At 40.5% G+C, this 15,219-nt stretch overlaps 1 protein-coding gene across 3 annotated transcripts in view; it reads left to right on the top strand.

The window, feature by feature from the left end:
- TBC1D22A (TBC1 domain family member 22A) overlaps nt 1-15,219 on the top strand; it is a 116,011-nt gene that overhangs the window by 76,354 nt on the left and 24,438 nt on the right. For all 3 annotated transcript variants that reach the window (XM_035128569.2, XM_035128570.2, XM_035128568.2), the window contains one exon: nt 5,979-6,074. In XM_035128569.2, coding sequence (XP_034984460.1) covers nt 5,979-6,074 — 96 coding nt within the window. The remainder of the gene's footprint in view (nt 1-5,978; nt 6,075-15,219) is intronic.

Below are 15,219 nucleotides of genomic sequence, written 5' to 3' on the forward strand. Positions count from 1 at the left end.
CAGCTGGTTGCAGTCAAGTAGCAAGGCCATTGTAAAAGCTCACAAGAAAATCACTGATGAATGCCATTACCGTTGGTAGCAGGTTTAACAATTGGGAATACCTATATTTTTCCCTAGAGGGATGATCAGTTACAGCAGATGTGTCTTTCTGATATTCTTAAATGGTTTATAAATTACAGGATGTTTGTTGCAGAGGAATCTGCAAATAACAATTTAATGTGTTTTAAGAAGGGAGGAAATATTATATAAACTTGTCATTTCTCCCCTAACGCTAAATGAAATGTCAAGTTGTCAACCTTTGTTTATTCTAAAAGGGGGTAAAAAAGAAAAGAATTGAGGATACTGTACTTGCATTCTTAGCCAACCATATTATCTGACAATCTCAAGTTTAGCATATTGCTATATTCCAAAGTAGAAAATGGACTTCATTCCAGGAACATCAGACCTTTTATGTTTATGAGTCTAGAAATGTTCTTTTCCAGTTGAAACAATCTTGGTTGGTGAGTGAGCTTTGTTGAAGGGCTTTCCGAGGCAATTTCCATTAAATTGTTCCTCTAAGTACAAGTGGAAATATAAGGATTTAAGAATGTGTTTGTTTGTTTTAAACATCGTATTGTTTGATTTTTTAAACTAGATCTGTAAACTGCTTTGTGACTATACATGGTGAAAAGTAGCCTAATAATAATAATAATAATAATAATAATAATAATAATAATAATAATAATAATAGTAGAAGTCCCTTTCCCATAAATGTTCACTTACCCCCCCCCCAAGCTAACCTCACATCAGGGGTCAACTGAGCAGAAAAGTGCCTGGTAACTTGGACCCAGCAAATTAGGATTCAAATCTCCACTCAGCCATGAAGATCATTGGTTGACCTTGACCTAGTTACTGTCTCTCAGACTAATGCAATGTTTCCCAACCTTTTTCTGACCATGGCCCCCTTCTGGCCTTTTTTCCTCTCTGTGCCCCCCATGAGCATAGCCCCCATAAGTAAAAAAATCAATACAAATCTGAGGTTCTGCCCCCCCTAACAAAAGCCTGCCCCCCAAAATAATCCTTGCTACGACCATGCCCCATCCCGTCCTACCAGTGGTACCTTGGTTTGTAACCGTTTTGGATTACAACCACGTTGAAACTGGAAGTGGTTTTTTTGGGGGGGGATTATGGTTGTAAACAAAGGTGCCACTGTATTTAAATGTTTTGTTTGTAAATAGAACAGGTTTTATTTATAATTTTTATAATTTATACAAAAAACCAATTACATAAAATGATAGGAGCATAATGAAATATTGTTGAAGCAGGAAAAAACCAACATAGAATCGTGGAGCTGGAAGGGGCCCCCAGGGGCATTTTTCTAGGGCAGCCCCCGGCAATGTAGGAAATTCAACTAAAGCATCCATTACAAATGGCCATCCAAACTCTGTTTAGAAACCTCCAAGGAAAGAGAGTCCAAAACCTCCCGAGGGAGATCCATCTTCCATGCATTATAACAACACTTATTTGACCCCAGTTATTTGACACAGAGGAGGAAACCTGTAGATACAGTCCAAAAGGTACACAGGGAGTTCTGTAAATATGGAAGAATTTTAAAAAGCAAGTGGTCCTTACTGACCTGGTGCAAAAAGATCTTGTCATATGGAGGAGCCCTGGCTGCCTAGATTAAGCACTGTAGCCCCCCCCACACCCTTACCTGGGAGTACGTCCTACTGAACTCAGTGCGGCTTTCCTCAGAGTAGACAGTTATTTACTAGATGCAAGTCAGCAGCACCAGACGACCCAGCTCGGCTAGGCGCTGGGGTGTGTTTCACCCCTTGCCTTGCAGAGCTGGGCTGACACTGCAACAACCGAAGGCCCTGATCCACTAGACCAGGCACCCCCAAACTGTGGCCCTCCAGATGTTTTGGCCTACAACTCCCATGATCCCTAGCTAACAGGACCACTGGTCAGGGAAGATGGGAATTGTAGTCCAAAACATCTGGAGGGCCAAAGTTTGGGGGTGCCTGCACTAGACGCTGGGGTGGATAGCACTCCGCACTTTGCAGAGTCAGGTCCAGGCTGCCATTGAGCCCAGCACTGGCAGCAGCAACAAGCAGCTCTGGCTCACACAGCCCTAGCCATTGCCACCCACCACCACACTTATCTGACCTGGGGGTTCTGGATTGTGAGCTGTACTGGTCTAAACGGGAGCCTCGGCGATCACCCTCTCCTGCTGAAAACAAACCAAGAAAAACTCATATGGCAGAAAGGAGCACTAGGCCCTGACGGGCCGCCCCCTTACCCGCTTGTTATTGACCAAGTGGATAGCCAGCCAATCAGGTTTTAAAAAATAAAATAAAAATTCCTGTCACTTCTCACTTCCCTCTGTAGCCTCCTAGCCTCGTGCGGTCGTCTCCCTCCCCCCCCCCCATTTATGTATTTAAAACCTGTGGCTCCCTTGGAATATCCCGGGGGGGGGCGCTGTTGGGAAACACTGTACTAACCTAGGCTTTAAATGTAATGATTAATAAGTCATGGCTGCGGGTGTATTTAGTACACCTTTGAGGCCATTTTGCTGTTTGCATCAAATACTCAAGTCCCCTCTTTCAACATGATGGGAGCCGATCATGTGAAAACATATATCTGCTGCTGTTAGATTTATCTGAGCCTGAAATTAACTGAAATTATTTCCCCCGAAAGTTTTCTACCTTTTAGAGGGTAGGAATTTTTGATGACATAAAGTTGTTCAGGGTTCGTATTGTCTTAAATATTTAACTTCTACAGTGTGGTACTTAAAAAAAAACCCCACTTGAAAGAATACTGTTAATATTTGATACCTTTAAGATTCATATTGCAGGTCTAAAATGTTACAACTTAAAAAGTTATTAGAAATAATATTAAAACGATGTTAGGTTTATAGCCCTTCCAAGGCTAAGAATTGACTCTTTAAACCAGGTTGGTCCAGCGTGTGGCCCTTGTTGCCTTTTCAGAGGACCTTGGCAACATTTGACACCCCTCCCAGCCCTTGCACTGCTTTCCCAAGGCTGCGAAAGCAAGGCACTGGGCTTTGGGAAGGAGGCTCTGATATGGTCCTAGAGTCTTCCTGCCTCCTCTTCAAAGCCTAGTTAGCACTTTCCCATCTAGGACCCTGCCAGAGCCTCACACCTCCTTCCCAAAGCTCAGTACTTAGCTTACAGCTTTGGGAAGACAGCATGAGGGCTGGGGCATCAAATTTTAACTTTGCTCCCCCCCCCACATGGCAGTGTGCAGCCCACAATTTCCGTGGCAAAATACATTTGCAGTCCACTCAGTCTGAGAGGTTGAACAACCCTGCTTTAAATTTTTTGGTTTAAATATCTCCTAGTACAGGGGTCAGCGAACTTTTTCAGCAGGGGGCCGGTCCACTGTCTCTCAGACCTTGTGGGGGGCCGGACTGTATTTTTTTTTTAAAAAAGAACGAATACCTAGAGATGCATTTTAAATAAAAGGACACATTCTACTCATGTAGAAACACCAGGCAGGCCCCACAAATAACTCAGAGATGCATTTTAAATAAAAGGACACATTCTATTCATGTAAAAACATGCTGATTCCTGGACCTTCCGCGGGCCGGATTGAGAAGGCGATTAGGCCGCATCTGGCCCCCGGGCCTTAGTTTGGGGACCCCTGTCCTAGTACAACAGGGTGGGAAAGTTTCAGTGTAATTATAAGCTGATACACCAATTAAGCAGTATTCTATAGATAAAAACAATTTCTTTTTCAACTGTTGGGGCACATTGTTACCACGAACATGTTCTGTTTTACTTCTTTAACTTTCCCACCGGTCTACGTCCACCCCCTGATTAATTCATGAGATTTTCGTGGGCAAAGTCGGAAATAATGGCTTCGATTTCATCCACAGAAGCGATAAACTTTTTGCAAGGCAATGTAATATTTGTGATGCTAACCTTCTAAATGATTTTTATTGATGGTGACAGATGCCTCTGTGGTGATGCGCTCTGAGTCATGCCTAATATGTTCAGAATAAGTCTTCTGGAAGGCTGTACATCTGTCTTTAAGATCTTTTGCTAAAATATTTAAATCAAGGTCATTGTTTATATTTGATATTTTTTATTTTTTATATAAAAAAAATAGCTATTAGCTATTGGCCCGCTGTTTCATACATTTAAAGATGAAACCGGTCATAACTTCAAGGGCTGCAAATGGAAAGTTATAATAGGTAGCAGGTGTTAGGAAAGGCAATTATGCATTAGGTGCTTTGCTCAATTTCCAAAACTGTCCAAGACTATCCATTTGAAATACTTTGTAGCCTAGTTTTATCTCTGAACCATGATGAATTCTTAAACCTAAAGGGAATATGCATTTTTCCTTTAATGAATTGAATACTTAAGCCCATTTGATTTGATTTAAAAGAGCCCAGGAAAATAGCATTGGAACGCAATGTGGAAAAGCAAAATATCAAGAGCAAATGGCATGGTTTACAATTATTTTGAAAGAGCCTTTGGATGTAGCTTGTATAACAGCAGTGCTCACTTTTTGTAAAGATTCTGATGAACTTTGTGCTCAGTTCCTTCTATGGCTTTGGTCCTTCTTGGACCTAGACTGAAAACTGCTTATATTTTTTCCCCCCAACCTCCATTTGAGAACATTCGAATCAGAAGTAGGTCAGAAGTCCACAGTGAAGTCCACAAATGGGGCTTGAAGAGCAATAGCACTCTTCTGCTATTAATTCTCCAGCAATTGGGATTCAGTGACATATTAATAATAGTCCCCAATTGCAATTCTCCCTTTTCATAGCAGTTTTAATTGAACTATCAACCATGACCTCCAGATTTTCTTGCTTAGTCTCCATCTGTTCAGACATCACCAGTGAATGTGAAGTCAGGGTATTCCATGTTTCTCAGTTTAAATGCCAGCATTTCACTGCTCATCCCAAACTCCTCATTATTTATGAACACTCTAAATACCATTGGGAATCTCACCGCTTACTTCTATTGTGAGTACTGTCTGTTTGCTTCTACCCCCTATTTCCTGTTTATCTAGAAATAATCCATAGGAGCACCCAACCTCCTATCCTGTGTCTGCTAATTTTACTCAAACCTTTGATGGAGGGACTTTGTCGAAAGCATTGTGAAAGTCTAAGTACATCATGACATACTCAAAGATGTCAAATACTTGTGACAGAGGATTTAACTTTGCAGAAGCAATGCTGATTCTTCCTCAGCAAGACTTTTTCTTCTATATGCTTAATAATGTGTTACCTGTAATAATAGTTTCCACCAATTTACCTGGAAAAAATTCTAGGGCAACTGGCTTGTAATTACCTGGATTTCTCATGGTATAACAGTATTGTATTGAGGACATTCGACTTCAGAAACTCTAATGATCTCAGCTTCATGTTGATGTTAAATAGTTTGGGAAATAAGATTTATCTCTGTGGTATCCCACAAGCTGGGTCCCAAGGGCAAGCCCTTTCTTCCTTTCTGACAGGTAGGAATGGAAGCATCACAGTGTGATGTTCATATTCTCAGTTTTGGCAGGCAGTGTACAATGCTACTATGCTAAATGGTGACAAAGACAATCAAGAAGTCAAGGAGAATAAACAGGATTAAAACCCCACCGTCTTTTCCTCTCAACAAAAGATGGTTCACTGGCACAATTAAGGCAGTTTTCAAAACAAAGACTGACACCAGAAATCTTTACTTGATGCTTACTGCAAAGCTTAATTGATATAGCATGTCTTTTATATACATAATTGGATAGAGTACTCTGAAATAGTGTTGGTTCCTGGTGAGCAATTCCCCACCTGCAATAAAGATAAAATTATTTGGGATCTGATTTTGGAGTTTGATTTAATAATTCAATCATAAAAATCAGCAACAATTTTACCTCCTGGAGATAATTAACTTTGGAGTAACTAGAAAAATGACAGAATATCATAATGAATAAACTGCAGTTATTGTCTGGTTATACTTAAATTCTCTTTCTCTCTTTCTCAGTCTGAACCAGAGGGATTTTCTCACTTCCATTTATATGTGTGTGCTGCCTTCCTTGTCAGGTGGAAGAAGGAGATCTTAGAGGAAAAAGACTTTCAAGTAAGTGAAGTAGCCTTTGTCTTCAGGAAAAGAAATAAGCAGACGTCTTCCTTGAAACTGTTTCAGATGAAACTATTTTACTTATTGAATTTATAGATTGCTTTTCACCACAAATGTGGTTTACAGCAGGAATAAAAAACAAAACAAAACAGCACACAGAAACAATTCAGATGGTAAAACTAGTAGCGCTAGAATAATACATAGTATACTATGCAGAGCAGACTCAGCCAGCTCCTACAAAAGCTTGGAGAAGAGATGAGTTCTTAGTAGGCAATGTGGCCACCTGTGCTTCCAAGGAGAGAGAATTGCACAGCTGAAATAAAGTACTGAAACCTGATTGAAATGGATCCACGCAATTGGCTCCATCCAAGTCCACTTGAAGCTGTGGTCACCACCATAGCTGCCAAGTTATCCCTTTTTAAAAGGGATTTTCCCTTATGCTGAATAGGCTTCCTCGCGAGAAAAGGGAAAACTTGGCAGCTATGGCCACCACCCTCTCAAACACCTTGCCCAGGAATTGGAATATTGGCAATTTGATGGTAGCTGTTTAAAACCTCAGGTTCCAGGGAGGACTTCTTAAGAACCACTTCCTCTTTCAAGGAAGCTGGGACTATTTCCTCCAGCAAAGAGAAATTCACCTCTGCGATGAGGGACAGTAATTGAGGGAGTATGCATTTTACATGGTTTATGTGACAGTGTTGCTGGCAGGCTTGTTTCATTGTCAGAGTACCGACTCGGCTTATTCCAGGTGAAAAGGCAACGGAAGGAAAAAGCAACGGCCACTTTGCTATCTGATACAAAGCTGGCTCATCTGGCTCACTGGAGTTTTGCAGAAAGATAAGAGGGATATGCCCTCTCTCATATATGAGCAGGGCCTGCCGGGTTACCTTCACTGTCATAAATCTTGCCTGCATAGGTTGTACATACAGAGGTAATTTGGAGTAGCTCCTGTTCGCATGGAACTTCCGACACATGCTATGTTTCAGCCAGCTGGTCATATGGTCACTTTAATTTCTCTGCCCCCCCCCAATTGAAAATTATTTCTGGGACATAGACACCTCAACTTTAGGGGGACCCATCTTTAGATCTAAACTGATCTATCAAAATGCCCTGAGTTTTCTGCTGCAATAAAATATGCTCATGAACTTAACCACTTAGTGAAGCAGTAGCCAACATAAAGCTGCTATTATAACTTAAGCTGAGGCCAGAAAGAGCCATATATCACTCACATTAATAAAGGTAAGTCTAGGCATATGTTAGTGTGGTTCAGAAACCACACTTCCTTCAATTTCAGCCATTATACTGTTCTACATAGAATTAATATGTCGAGTCGTTTGTTCTCATTGTATTTTAATGTTGAATAAGTTAAATTTCATGCACAATTATTTTATCTCCTGGCACTTTCAAGCGTTTGCATCTATTTTTCTTCAGTCCTGTGAAAACCCCAAATGTCCCACCTTTAGCTAAAGAAATGAACAATAAGTCAACGTCAAAGTCATGGGGGTGAATATGTAGGGAGTCATCATTTAGCACTGTGATCAATTAAGCATAGACAATGTAAATTAATGAATTTTACATCTTGCACACAAATCATGAGACAGGTTGTACTGCACTTAGAAATGTTCTACATTTATCTACATTAAATCTACCTTTTCAGAAACATAAATAGAATTGACACAAATGTTCAGTAGTGAAGGAGGGGAATATTCTGATTTAAACGTCCTGTCTATTTAACCCACTATAGCCATTACTGTACATGCCATTCCCATGACAATCTCCAGCTAAGATGAGATCATGGGATGGGATTGCCTAAGACATCTTGACCCTAGGATAGTGGCTACAATTAGCAGAATCACTTTTCTTACAGCCTACTATGATGCCAAACTTTAGTTTAGGCTCCAATATAGCAATACCTTTGCAAATTTACTGGCGTGATCACTTTAGGAGATGGCATGGCAGGTACTGTAAATTCAGAATTCAGGCATCAGTTGAACTGGCATTAGATATGAAAAAGCTGCCTAGATTTTAGCTACCCAGGTTGTGTGTGCGCGTGTTATGTACTGTCACATGTATTTTGTTGAGATTGAGCTTCACTAACTGCTGACCCCAGATTTCATACTGTGTGTGTGTGTGTGTGTGTGTGTGTGAGAGAGAGAGAGAGAGAGAGAGAGAGAGAGAGAGAGAGAGAGAGAGAGAGAGAGAGAGAGAGATGGTGGTCTTATCAATCTACCTCAAGAAAGAAATGATAGTGATAAGGAGAGATCCTAGTTTTTTTCTGATCTGGATGTGGTTGGGGTCCTAGAAAAATCGGGAATGTAGTTCAGGGGTGTGTCTGGAACTGGAGAGAGTCCTAGAACTACTTATGGTGTCTTTTTTCAAGAATGTGCCTTTTACCAATTTTTATGCTCTCCGACCTCTAGGAAATGACCATCTGGCTTGTGAGTTGTTGTGCATTCAAACAGCTTTTTATTTTCTGCTTCTGATATATTACCGCACATGTATACGGCATTACATTTCTGTTGATCCTATTTATTTTATTTTGTAAGTCATTGTGAAGCTCTGAATCAATGTTTACTAGGATATACATCTTAATTTGTTTAAAAACTTTGCAGAATGTTCTATGCAGACTCTGCTCATTCATTAACCTTACAATCACTTTATTTGAAGTAAGTTTAACCTGCAACTTCTAGAAAATGTTTTGATTGTTGCACTAGCAGAGTTGCCCTCTTTCTTCTCCTTTTGTACCTCTATGTTTGCTTTCAGAGAAGATGCAAAAACAGCATTAAATGTTTTATTATATTAGCTTCTATTTTATCAACACTTTCAGAGAGTGGAACTTGCTTTCCAGACCAATTAAATGGGCTCACTTAAAAGATTGTCTTATGTATCAGCATTTACGGTATACAAGTCCTATATGGAGCTGCCCAAGCATAAAGTTGAATGGTTATTCTCTAAGCCAGTATATATAAAAACTGGTATAAAGGCCTGCCAAGAACTGATTGGATGTATTTTATCGATTTGTTTAAATGCTGCCATTATTATTCACTTCAGGCAGGTACCTAATTAGATAATCACTGTAACATAGCAACCTAAGAAGCATATCAGCAACATATCACTTCACTTTGCCTCTGAAGGGCTGCAATTATAGCAGTTTCAGGGTCCAAAGGTGGCCTGAAAGAAAACAAAGGATTGAAAAGGACAAAGTTGTATAGGCTAATCTGCACCTAAGGGCTTTGAAGATCATTCCACTAACACTAGCTTATGCAACATTTCATTTTCGAGCCCACTCTGTTCTACGGAGTCTCTGATCCTAACATTTTAATCCCATAAAGCAGAAGTTTAGTGTGTAATGCCATCTTTCTGCACTGTTCAGCAGTTTAATAAAATGCAGATTCCAATAGACTCTCTTTGAAACTTGAATATTTCTAATATGATTAGGTCGGGGCTATTAACCTTGTAATGTCATTGGTCAGCTCTTGGTATCTGCCCCAGGAATGCTTTTTGAATTTTTGAAATAGCGAAACGCATAATGAAGTGCATACTATCCAAAGGGTTTTGTCTCCATTAATGATTTTATTTTAATTGAGGCAGCATGTTTAATATGGGTTAATGTCCCTTATGTGATTGTATTTGCCCAAGGATTTCCTTGTGGTATTTGAAAGAACTGATGCAGGATAAAAAAGTCTAGGCACTGACAATAAAAAGTGAATACCAAAACAAAGTCTTGGATGAAAGTGTGAGGAGACAAAGAATATGGTTGGTTTTGGTCTTAGCTCTAGAAGTAATTTTTTTATAAAAAAAACAAACAAACCAATTTCTCAGTTACTGTCGTTAGGCTGTTTCCAAGAGATGGCAGCATTCAGGCCATTTAGTGCCCAGCTGTTAAACATTTTGCTCAATTGAACACTGATAACTCTTCGCTCAAGGAAAGAAAATTCCATGCACTTGTATTTTGAATCTGTCACTAAAAAAGCACACACACAACTCTATGTTGATTGGTTCTGCTGTGTTGTGAAATGCTAAACAGTTTTGTAGCAGTAAACCCTGTAAGGATATGGATCCTCCGAAAAGAAGGTTTTTTTTACACCAAGAACTCTGGCCAGAAATTTCATTTCCACAAACTCAGGCATGATATTTGAAAAACATAGAAATCTATTTCACAAGTCAACATGACCTCATAAATTAGCTGACGAAGACGTCCACATCGAAACAGGGCCCTGTCCTGGGTTCTTTTACTGAATCGACTCAGCATTCCGGCTCTATATAAAACGACCCTTTTGAAATCGGACTTATATTTACAGATATTATTAGTTGATATATTTTGTGTCTTACATGGTAACGTGCTATTATTTTCTAAGTTGTAACATTTATTTCAAACTACATATACTCTAGTGAACTTGAAGCTCATTTCTTGTTTGTATTCATTTGTTCTGATCAAGACTGTTAGTTTTACCAGAATACATACTTTATTTGACTGTAACTCGCGAGTAGGATTTATTCCTAACATTGAAATTTCTGGCCAGAGTTCTTGGTGTAAAAAAACCTCCTTTTAGGATATGGATCCTAGGAGATCAGAGTCCTAATAATTTGACAGTTCCAACTGTTACCAGTCTTGATCAGTTCCCTGTTAAATACAAATATGTGATTCTTAGTTTTCAGGCAAATTACTATCTCTTGTTGGATAACTTGTGGGTCAGATTACGTTTTAACAGCAACAGTTAAGGACAAATAAGGAGCATTCTTGAAATCCCTATTTATACAGGCTTTTTAGGGGGATTGTAGTCTAGCACAGTCACCTGCTTCTAGGGAAGAATGGTAATAGCCTCCTCCCCGCTTTCCCCATGCTGTGTGATGACTGGGTGCCTCTTCCATTCAGTAGAGAGAGAGTTTCTGCCTCCTCTTGCTGGAAGATCCAACAGCCTGAATATCTGTTTCAGTGGCACCTCCACTGTTTGAAATCAATACTTTAAATAGAAGTTTCAAAGTTCAAGAATGTCATATGAATGCCTAGAAAATTCTGTCTGCAAAAACCCAAGCTAGGAAGCAGTTAAATAAACTTGACCAAAATGACCAATTTCTGGCTACAAAATCCTCTTGAGAGTTCTGTGCTGTTGACTGAATGTAATGAGTTTGGACTTTTGGGGTGGGAACTACCCTGTTTCTCCTATTTTAAGACATACCCATAAAATAAGTCATAGCAGGATTTTTAAGCATTCAAGGAATATAAGCCATACCCCGAAAATAAGACATAGTGATAGGCGCAGCAGCAATGCTGGCCGCGGCAGGAGGAGGAGGAAAAAAATAAGACACCCCCTGAAAATAAGCCATAGTGTGTTTTTTTGAGAAAAAAATAAATATAAGATGGTGTCTTATTTTTGGAGAAACACGGTAAGTAGAGCCTCATGACACTTGGGTTTGAGACATGGACCAGAAGGTTGCTCTTGGTTGATGGTAAAGATTGAAATGAAACACAGCAGTTCAGAGGTATCCAGTAAGCAGTGTTGGTTCAAAAAACGCAAGCACACACTCATCGAAATCTCGACTCTGTGTCTATTTAAAATGTATGATGATTGGAAAACATTATTTCATTTGAAGACATTGATGCTACTTCAGACAAACGAAGATGATAAAGCTTGTCTAAACACGATGCTACAAAGCTCACGGAAGCAAAACAAAACATTACGTTGAACTATTATGTTTAGCGTATTTTGAAACGTGTAAGTTCTGAATTGTTCAACAAAGGTAGAATATTAATTAGTCATTTTAAGAACTGGATTTTTTCTGATATTGGTATATCTCCACTGATAGAAGTCTCTGAGAGGATGCTGTTAGCAGAAAGCACGAGAAACGGTTTTCACTACTTCCCCCTTCCCTCTGCAGCCACTTGTGCACCACCCCCCCAAAAAAAAATCTGCTCAAGAGTGTTTGGGGACCTTTGGAATAGCATTGTACACACTTCTCCTTCCTCCTGTGCCTAGTCCTTTGAACTCTCTCCTGCCTCCATTTCTATCATGATATTTGCTACTTTTGTTACAGGGCCATTTCCCATTCCTAATTTGGTCACATTCCCAAGGTAAAGCTGAGAGGTACTGGCTGGCCTGAGATCACCTAGTGAGCTTCATGTCTGACTGTGGTTTTTAGCCCTGATCTTCTAGGTCCTAGTGCAACCTTCGAGGCCTGCTGCTTTCACACAGTATTTCCACAGCTCCTAGCCAAATTTAGTTGAGGCAGTTGATCTTTTACTGTGTATAAAACACTTCAAATGTGATTTTTCCACATTTGTATGTTGTTGTTAGATTTAAGCTTTTTCAAAAGGAATATAGTGTCTTCCTAAAACTATTTTTCTTGGTACCGTATTTCTTTTAAGGTCCTGCTTTCCTCATTTGTCCTGTTGGTATTCCCTGTGTCGCTTGCCTAACTTCCAATAAAATAATCGGATTATTCCCCATTAAATCTGCATGATTTGCTTGCATTGGGATAGACTGTATCCTGAACATGTTTACATTCATAGTTGAGCGCTGGTACATGCTACTTACAAAGGACATTGCATAGCCTTCACTGAAATATGTTAGGCTATGCTCATCTTAGACCAAGGATAGGGAGCCTGTGCCCTTCCCAGGTGGCCTTGGTGACTTGGGCTGTTGGGAGTTGGAGTCCATTAGCATCTCAGTTCCCCGCCTCATCTTATGCCGCCTCCTTGCTTCATATGCATGGGAATTTGAGATATTATATATATATAATCACACACACACACACACACACACACACACACACACACACAATTCATATGTAAATTGTAATTTTGATCAGTATTCCATATTGATTCTCTTTACAAATGTAAAAAGAGAAGGAAGTTTGATCATTTAATGTGTTTATAGAAGCCAGAGCATAAAAACAAATTGAGGCTCACAGCAACTAATAAAACAACAATCCTATTACAGAGAAAGCCAAGGTGTTCTAAAATGTGCAAATTTCAGAAGGAGTTTGTAAAACCTAAATAGGAAGGTGTGTACTGTACCTCCCTATTTGCTGCGGTAATAGTCATTTGTGCCAGCATACTGAGGGGAAATTAGTACTACTATAAACATGGGTCTAATTTAGAGAAGGACCCCAGTGACCTGAAAATATTTAATTTGGCCAACTTCATGAATTTAAAGTAGTTCATTTAATAAATTGGGAGCAATTGCAGTGATTAAAAAGCATGAATTCAGCAAGGAATTACTTATTATTGTACAGTGGGATATATTTTTGCCCACACTGAATTATTGCAGTATTTCAGCTACAAAATGGAAACTTGCTTTTTACATCAAGGTTTGTGCGTGTGATAATGTATATAAAATCTGTGATCACTTCCCCCATGGCCATGACCCCATGTTGTAGCCGTAACAGTATATGGCAGGCTTCCTCAACATTGGCCCTCCAGATGTTTCTGGCCTACAACTTCCATGATGCCTAGCTAGCAGGACCAGTGGTCAGGGATGATGGAAATTGTAGTCTCAAAACATCTGGAGGGCTGAGGTTGAGGAAGCCTGGTATATGGTCATTCTCCACAGCAATAGCAATCTCTTCTGCGTGTCTATAGGCCAAACTACACAGGTGTACATTGTCTAAATTTGGCAGCCCCAGACACAAGAGGAGCAGGAGCAGATGACAGAGTGGAAAGCAGTCACTCAGGGATGGCGATCCTCCCCTTGTGACTCTAAATGTCAGAGAGGAGGCAGATCTGCCATTTGTGGGATATGTCAGTCAAATCCAACATTCTAAGAGAGGACTAACTGCCTCTATGTGACAGTCAGTTGGTCTGCTGATGATAGGAGTGTTAAGTAGTAAATGCTCTGATGGAGTCTTTTTAGGGCTCATTAATATCTAGTATGAGGGACCTGGGTGGCGCTGTGGTTTAAACCACAGAGCCTAGGGCTTGCCGATCAGAAGGTTGGCGGTTCAAATCCCCGCGACGGGGTGAGCTCCCATTGCTCGTTCCCAGCTCTTGCCAACCTAGCAGTTCGAAAGCATGTCAAAGTGCAAGTAGATAAATAGGTACCGCTACAGCGGGAAGGTAAATGGCGTTTCCGTGTGCTGCTCTGGTTTGCCAGAAGCGGCTTTGTCATGCTGGCCACATGACCTGGAAACTGTACACAGGCTCCCTCAGCCAATAACGCGAGATGAACGCCGCAACCCCAGAGTGGGTCATGACTGGACCTAATGGTCAGGGGTCCCTTTACCTTAATATCTAGTATATAGTTTATATGTTATGTAACCTAAGTATGTACTCAGTGAATCTGAGTAGTTTATGTTATTATCATTCAGATTCATGTGTATTTTTCTTTAAGAGGGACAAAAGGGATTATCAACCAGGAAGGCAAGAAGGCAGGAAGGTAGAAGGCATAATTATTAAAAGGACTCAAACGAGTTAGCAATCTGCTTGCTGCTGTGTGAACTCAAACAAGGAGTTGTTTAACTCTGCTATATTATATAAATGTTCCTATACCAGTTCTCTCCATCATCCCTCCTGCAGAGTGCACAGTCTGGTCAGGGAGGGAGGAAGGACTTTGACCAGCCAAAGAAGAGGTGTCAGAACTGGAGGCTGGTGGGTAGGAAACAGTCTTGTTGCTGAGGACCATATGCCACATTTGTAGGTGGGATCAGATGCACTTTCCATGAGAGAGAGTGGGTGTACGCATCCACAGCAGGCTGACAGAGTTAGGGTCCTAGGTGTGAGCCCACCCTGGCCCTTCTTTAAAAGCTTGGCGGGAGTATCCTCTGTTGACCTTCTCAACTGGCATGAAGAGTTGAGTGAGCTTTGGCCTATTGATAACTATAATAAATGCTGGGTCCCTAAATCTGGATGCTGGACTTCTTTGGTTCTGTGGTTTATTCAAAAGGTGGTTGTTCCTCCACCTGGGTAATGAACAAGGTGCTGTAGGGGTGAATTCTTACCACAGTTATGAACCTCTTGCCTTGCTCATGTGCCTTGAAAGCATGACTTCTGGGCTTTGGCGCTTGCTGTTGAGCTGGTACCACTGTTAGCCCAAATAACGATCTCTTCCTTACTTGCGAGTAGAAGTCACTGTTGTTGCATATTGTGACAAGAGCTGGACAGCAAGTTAAAATGCAGGAGTGTGTTTAATGCATCTCGTGTGCTTCC

The sequence above is a fragment of the Zootoca vivipara genome, chromosome 10, assembly GCF_963506605.1.
Source record: "Zootoca vivipara chromosome 10, rZooViv1.1, whole genome shotgun sequence".
Classification (NCBI taxonomy): Eukaryota; Metazoa; Chordata; class Lepidosauria; order Squamata; family Lacertidae; genus Zootoca; species Zootoca vivipara.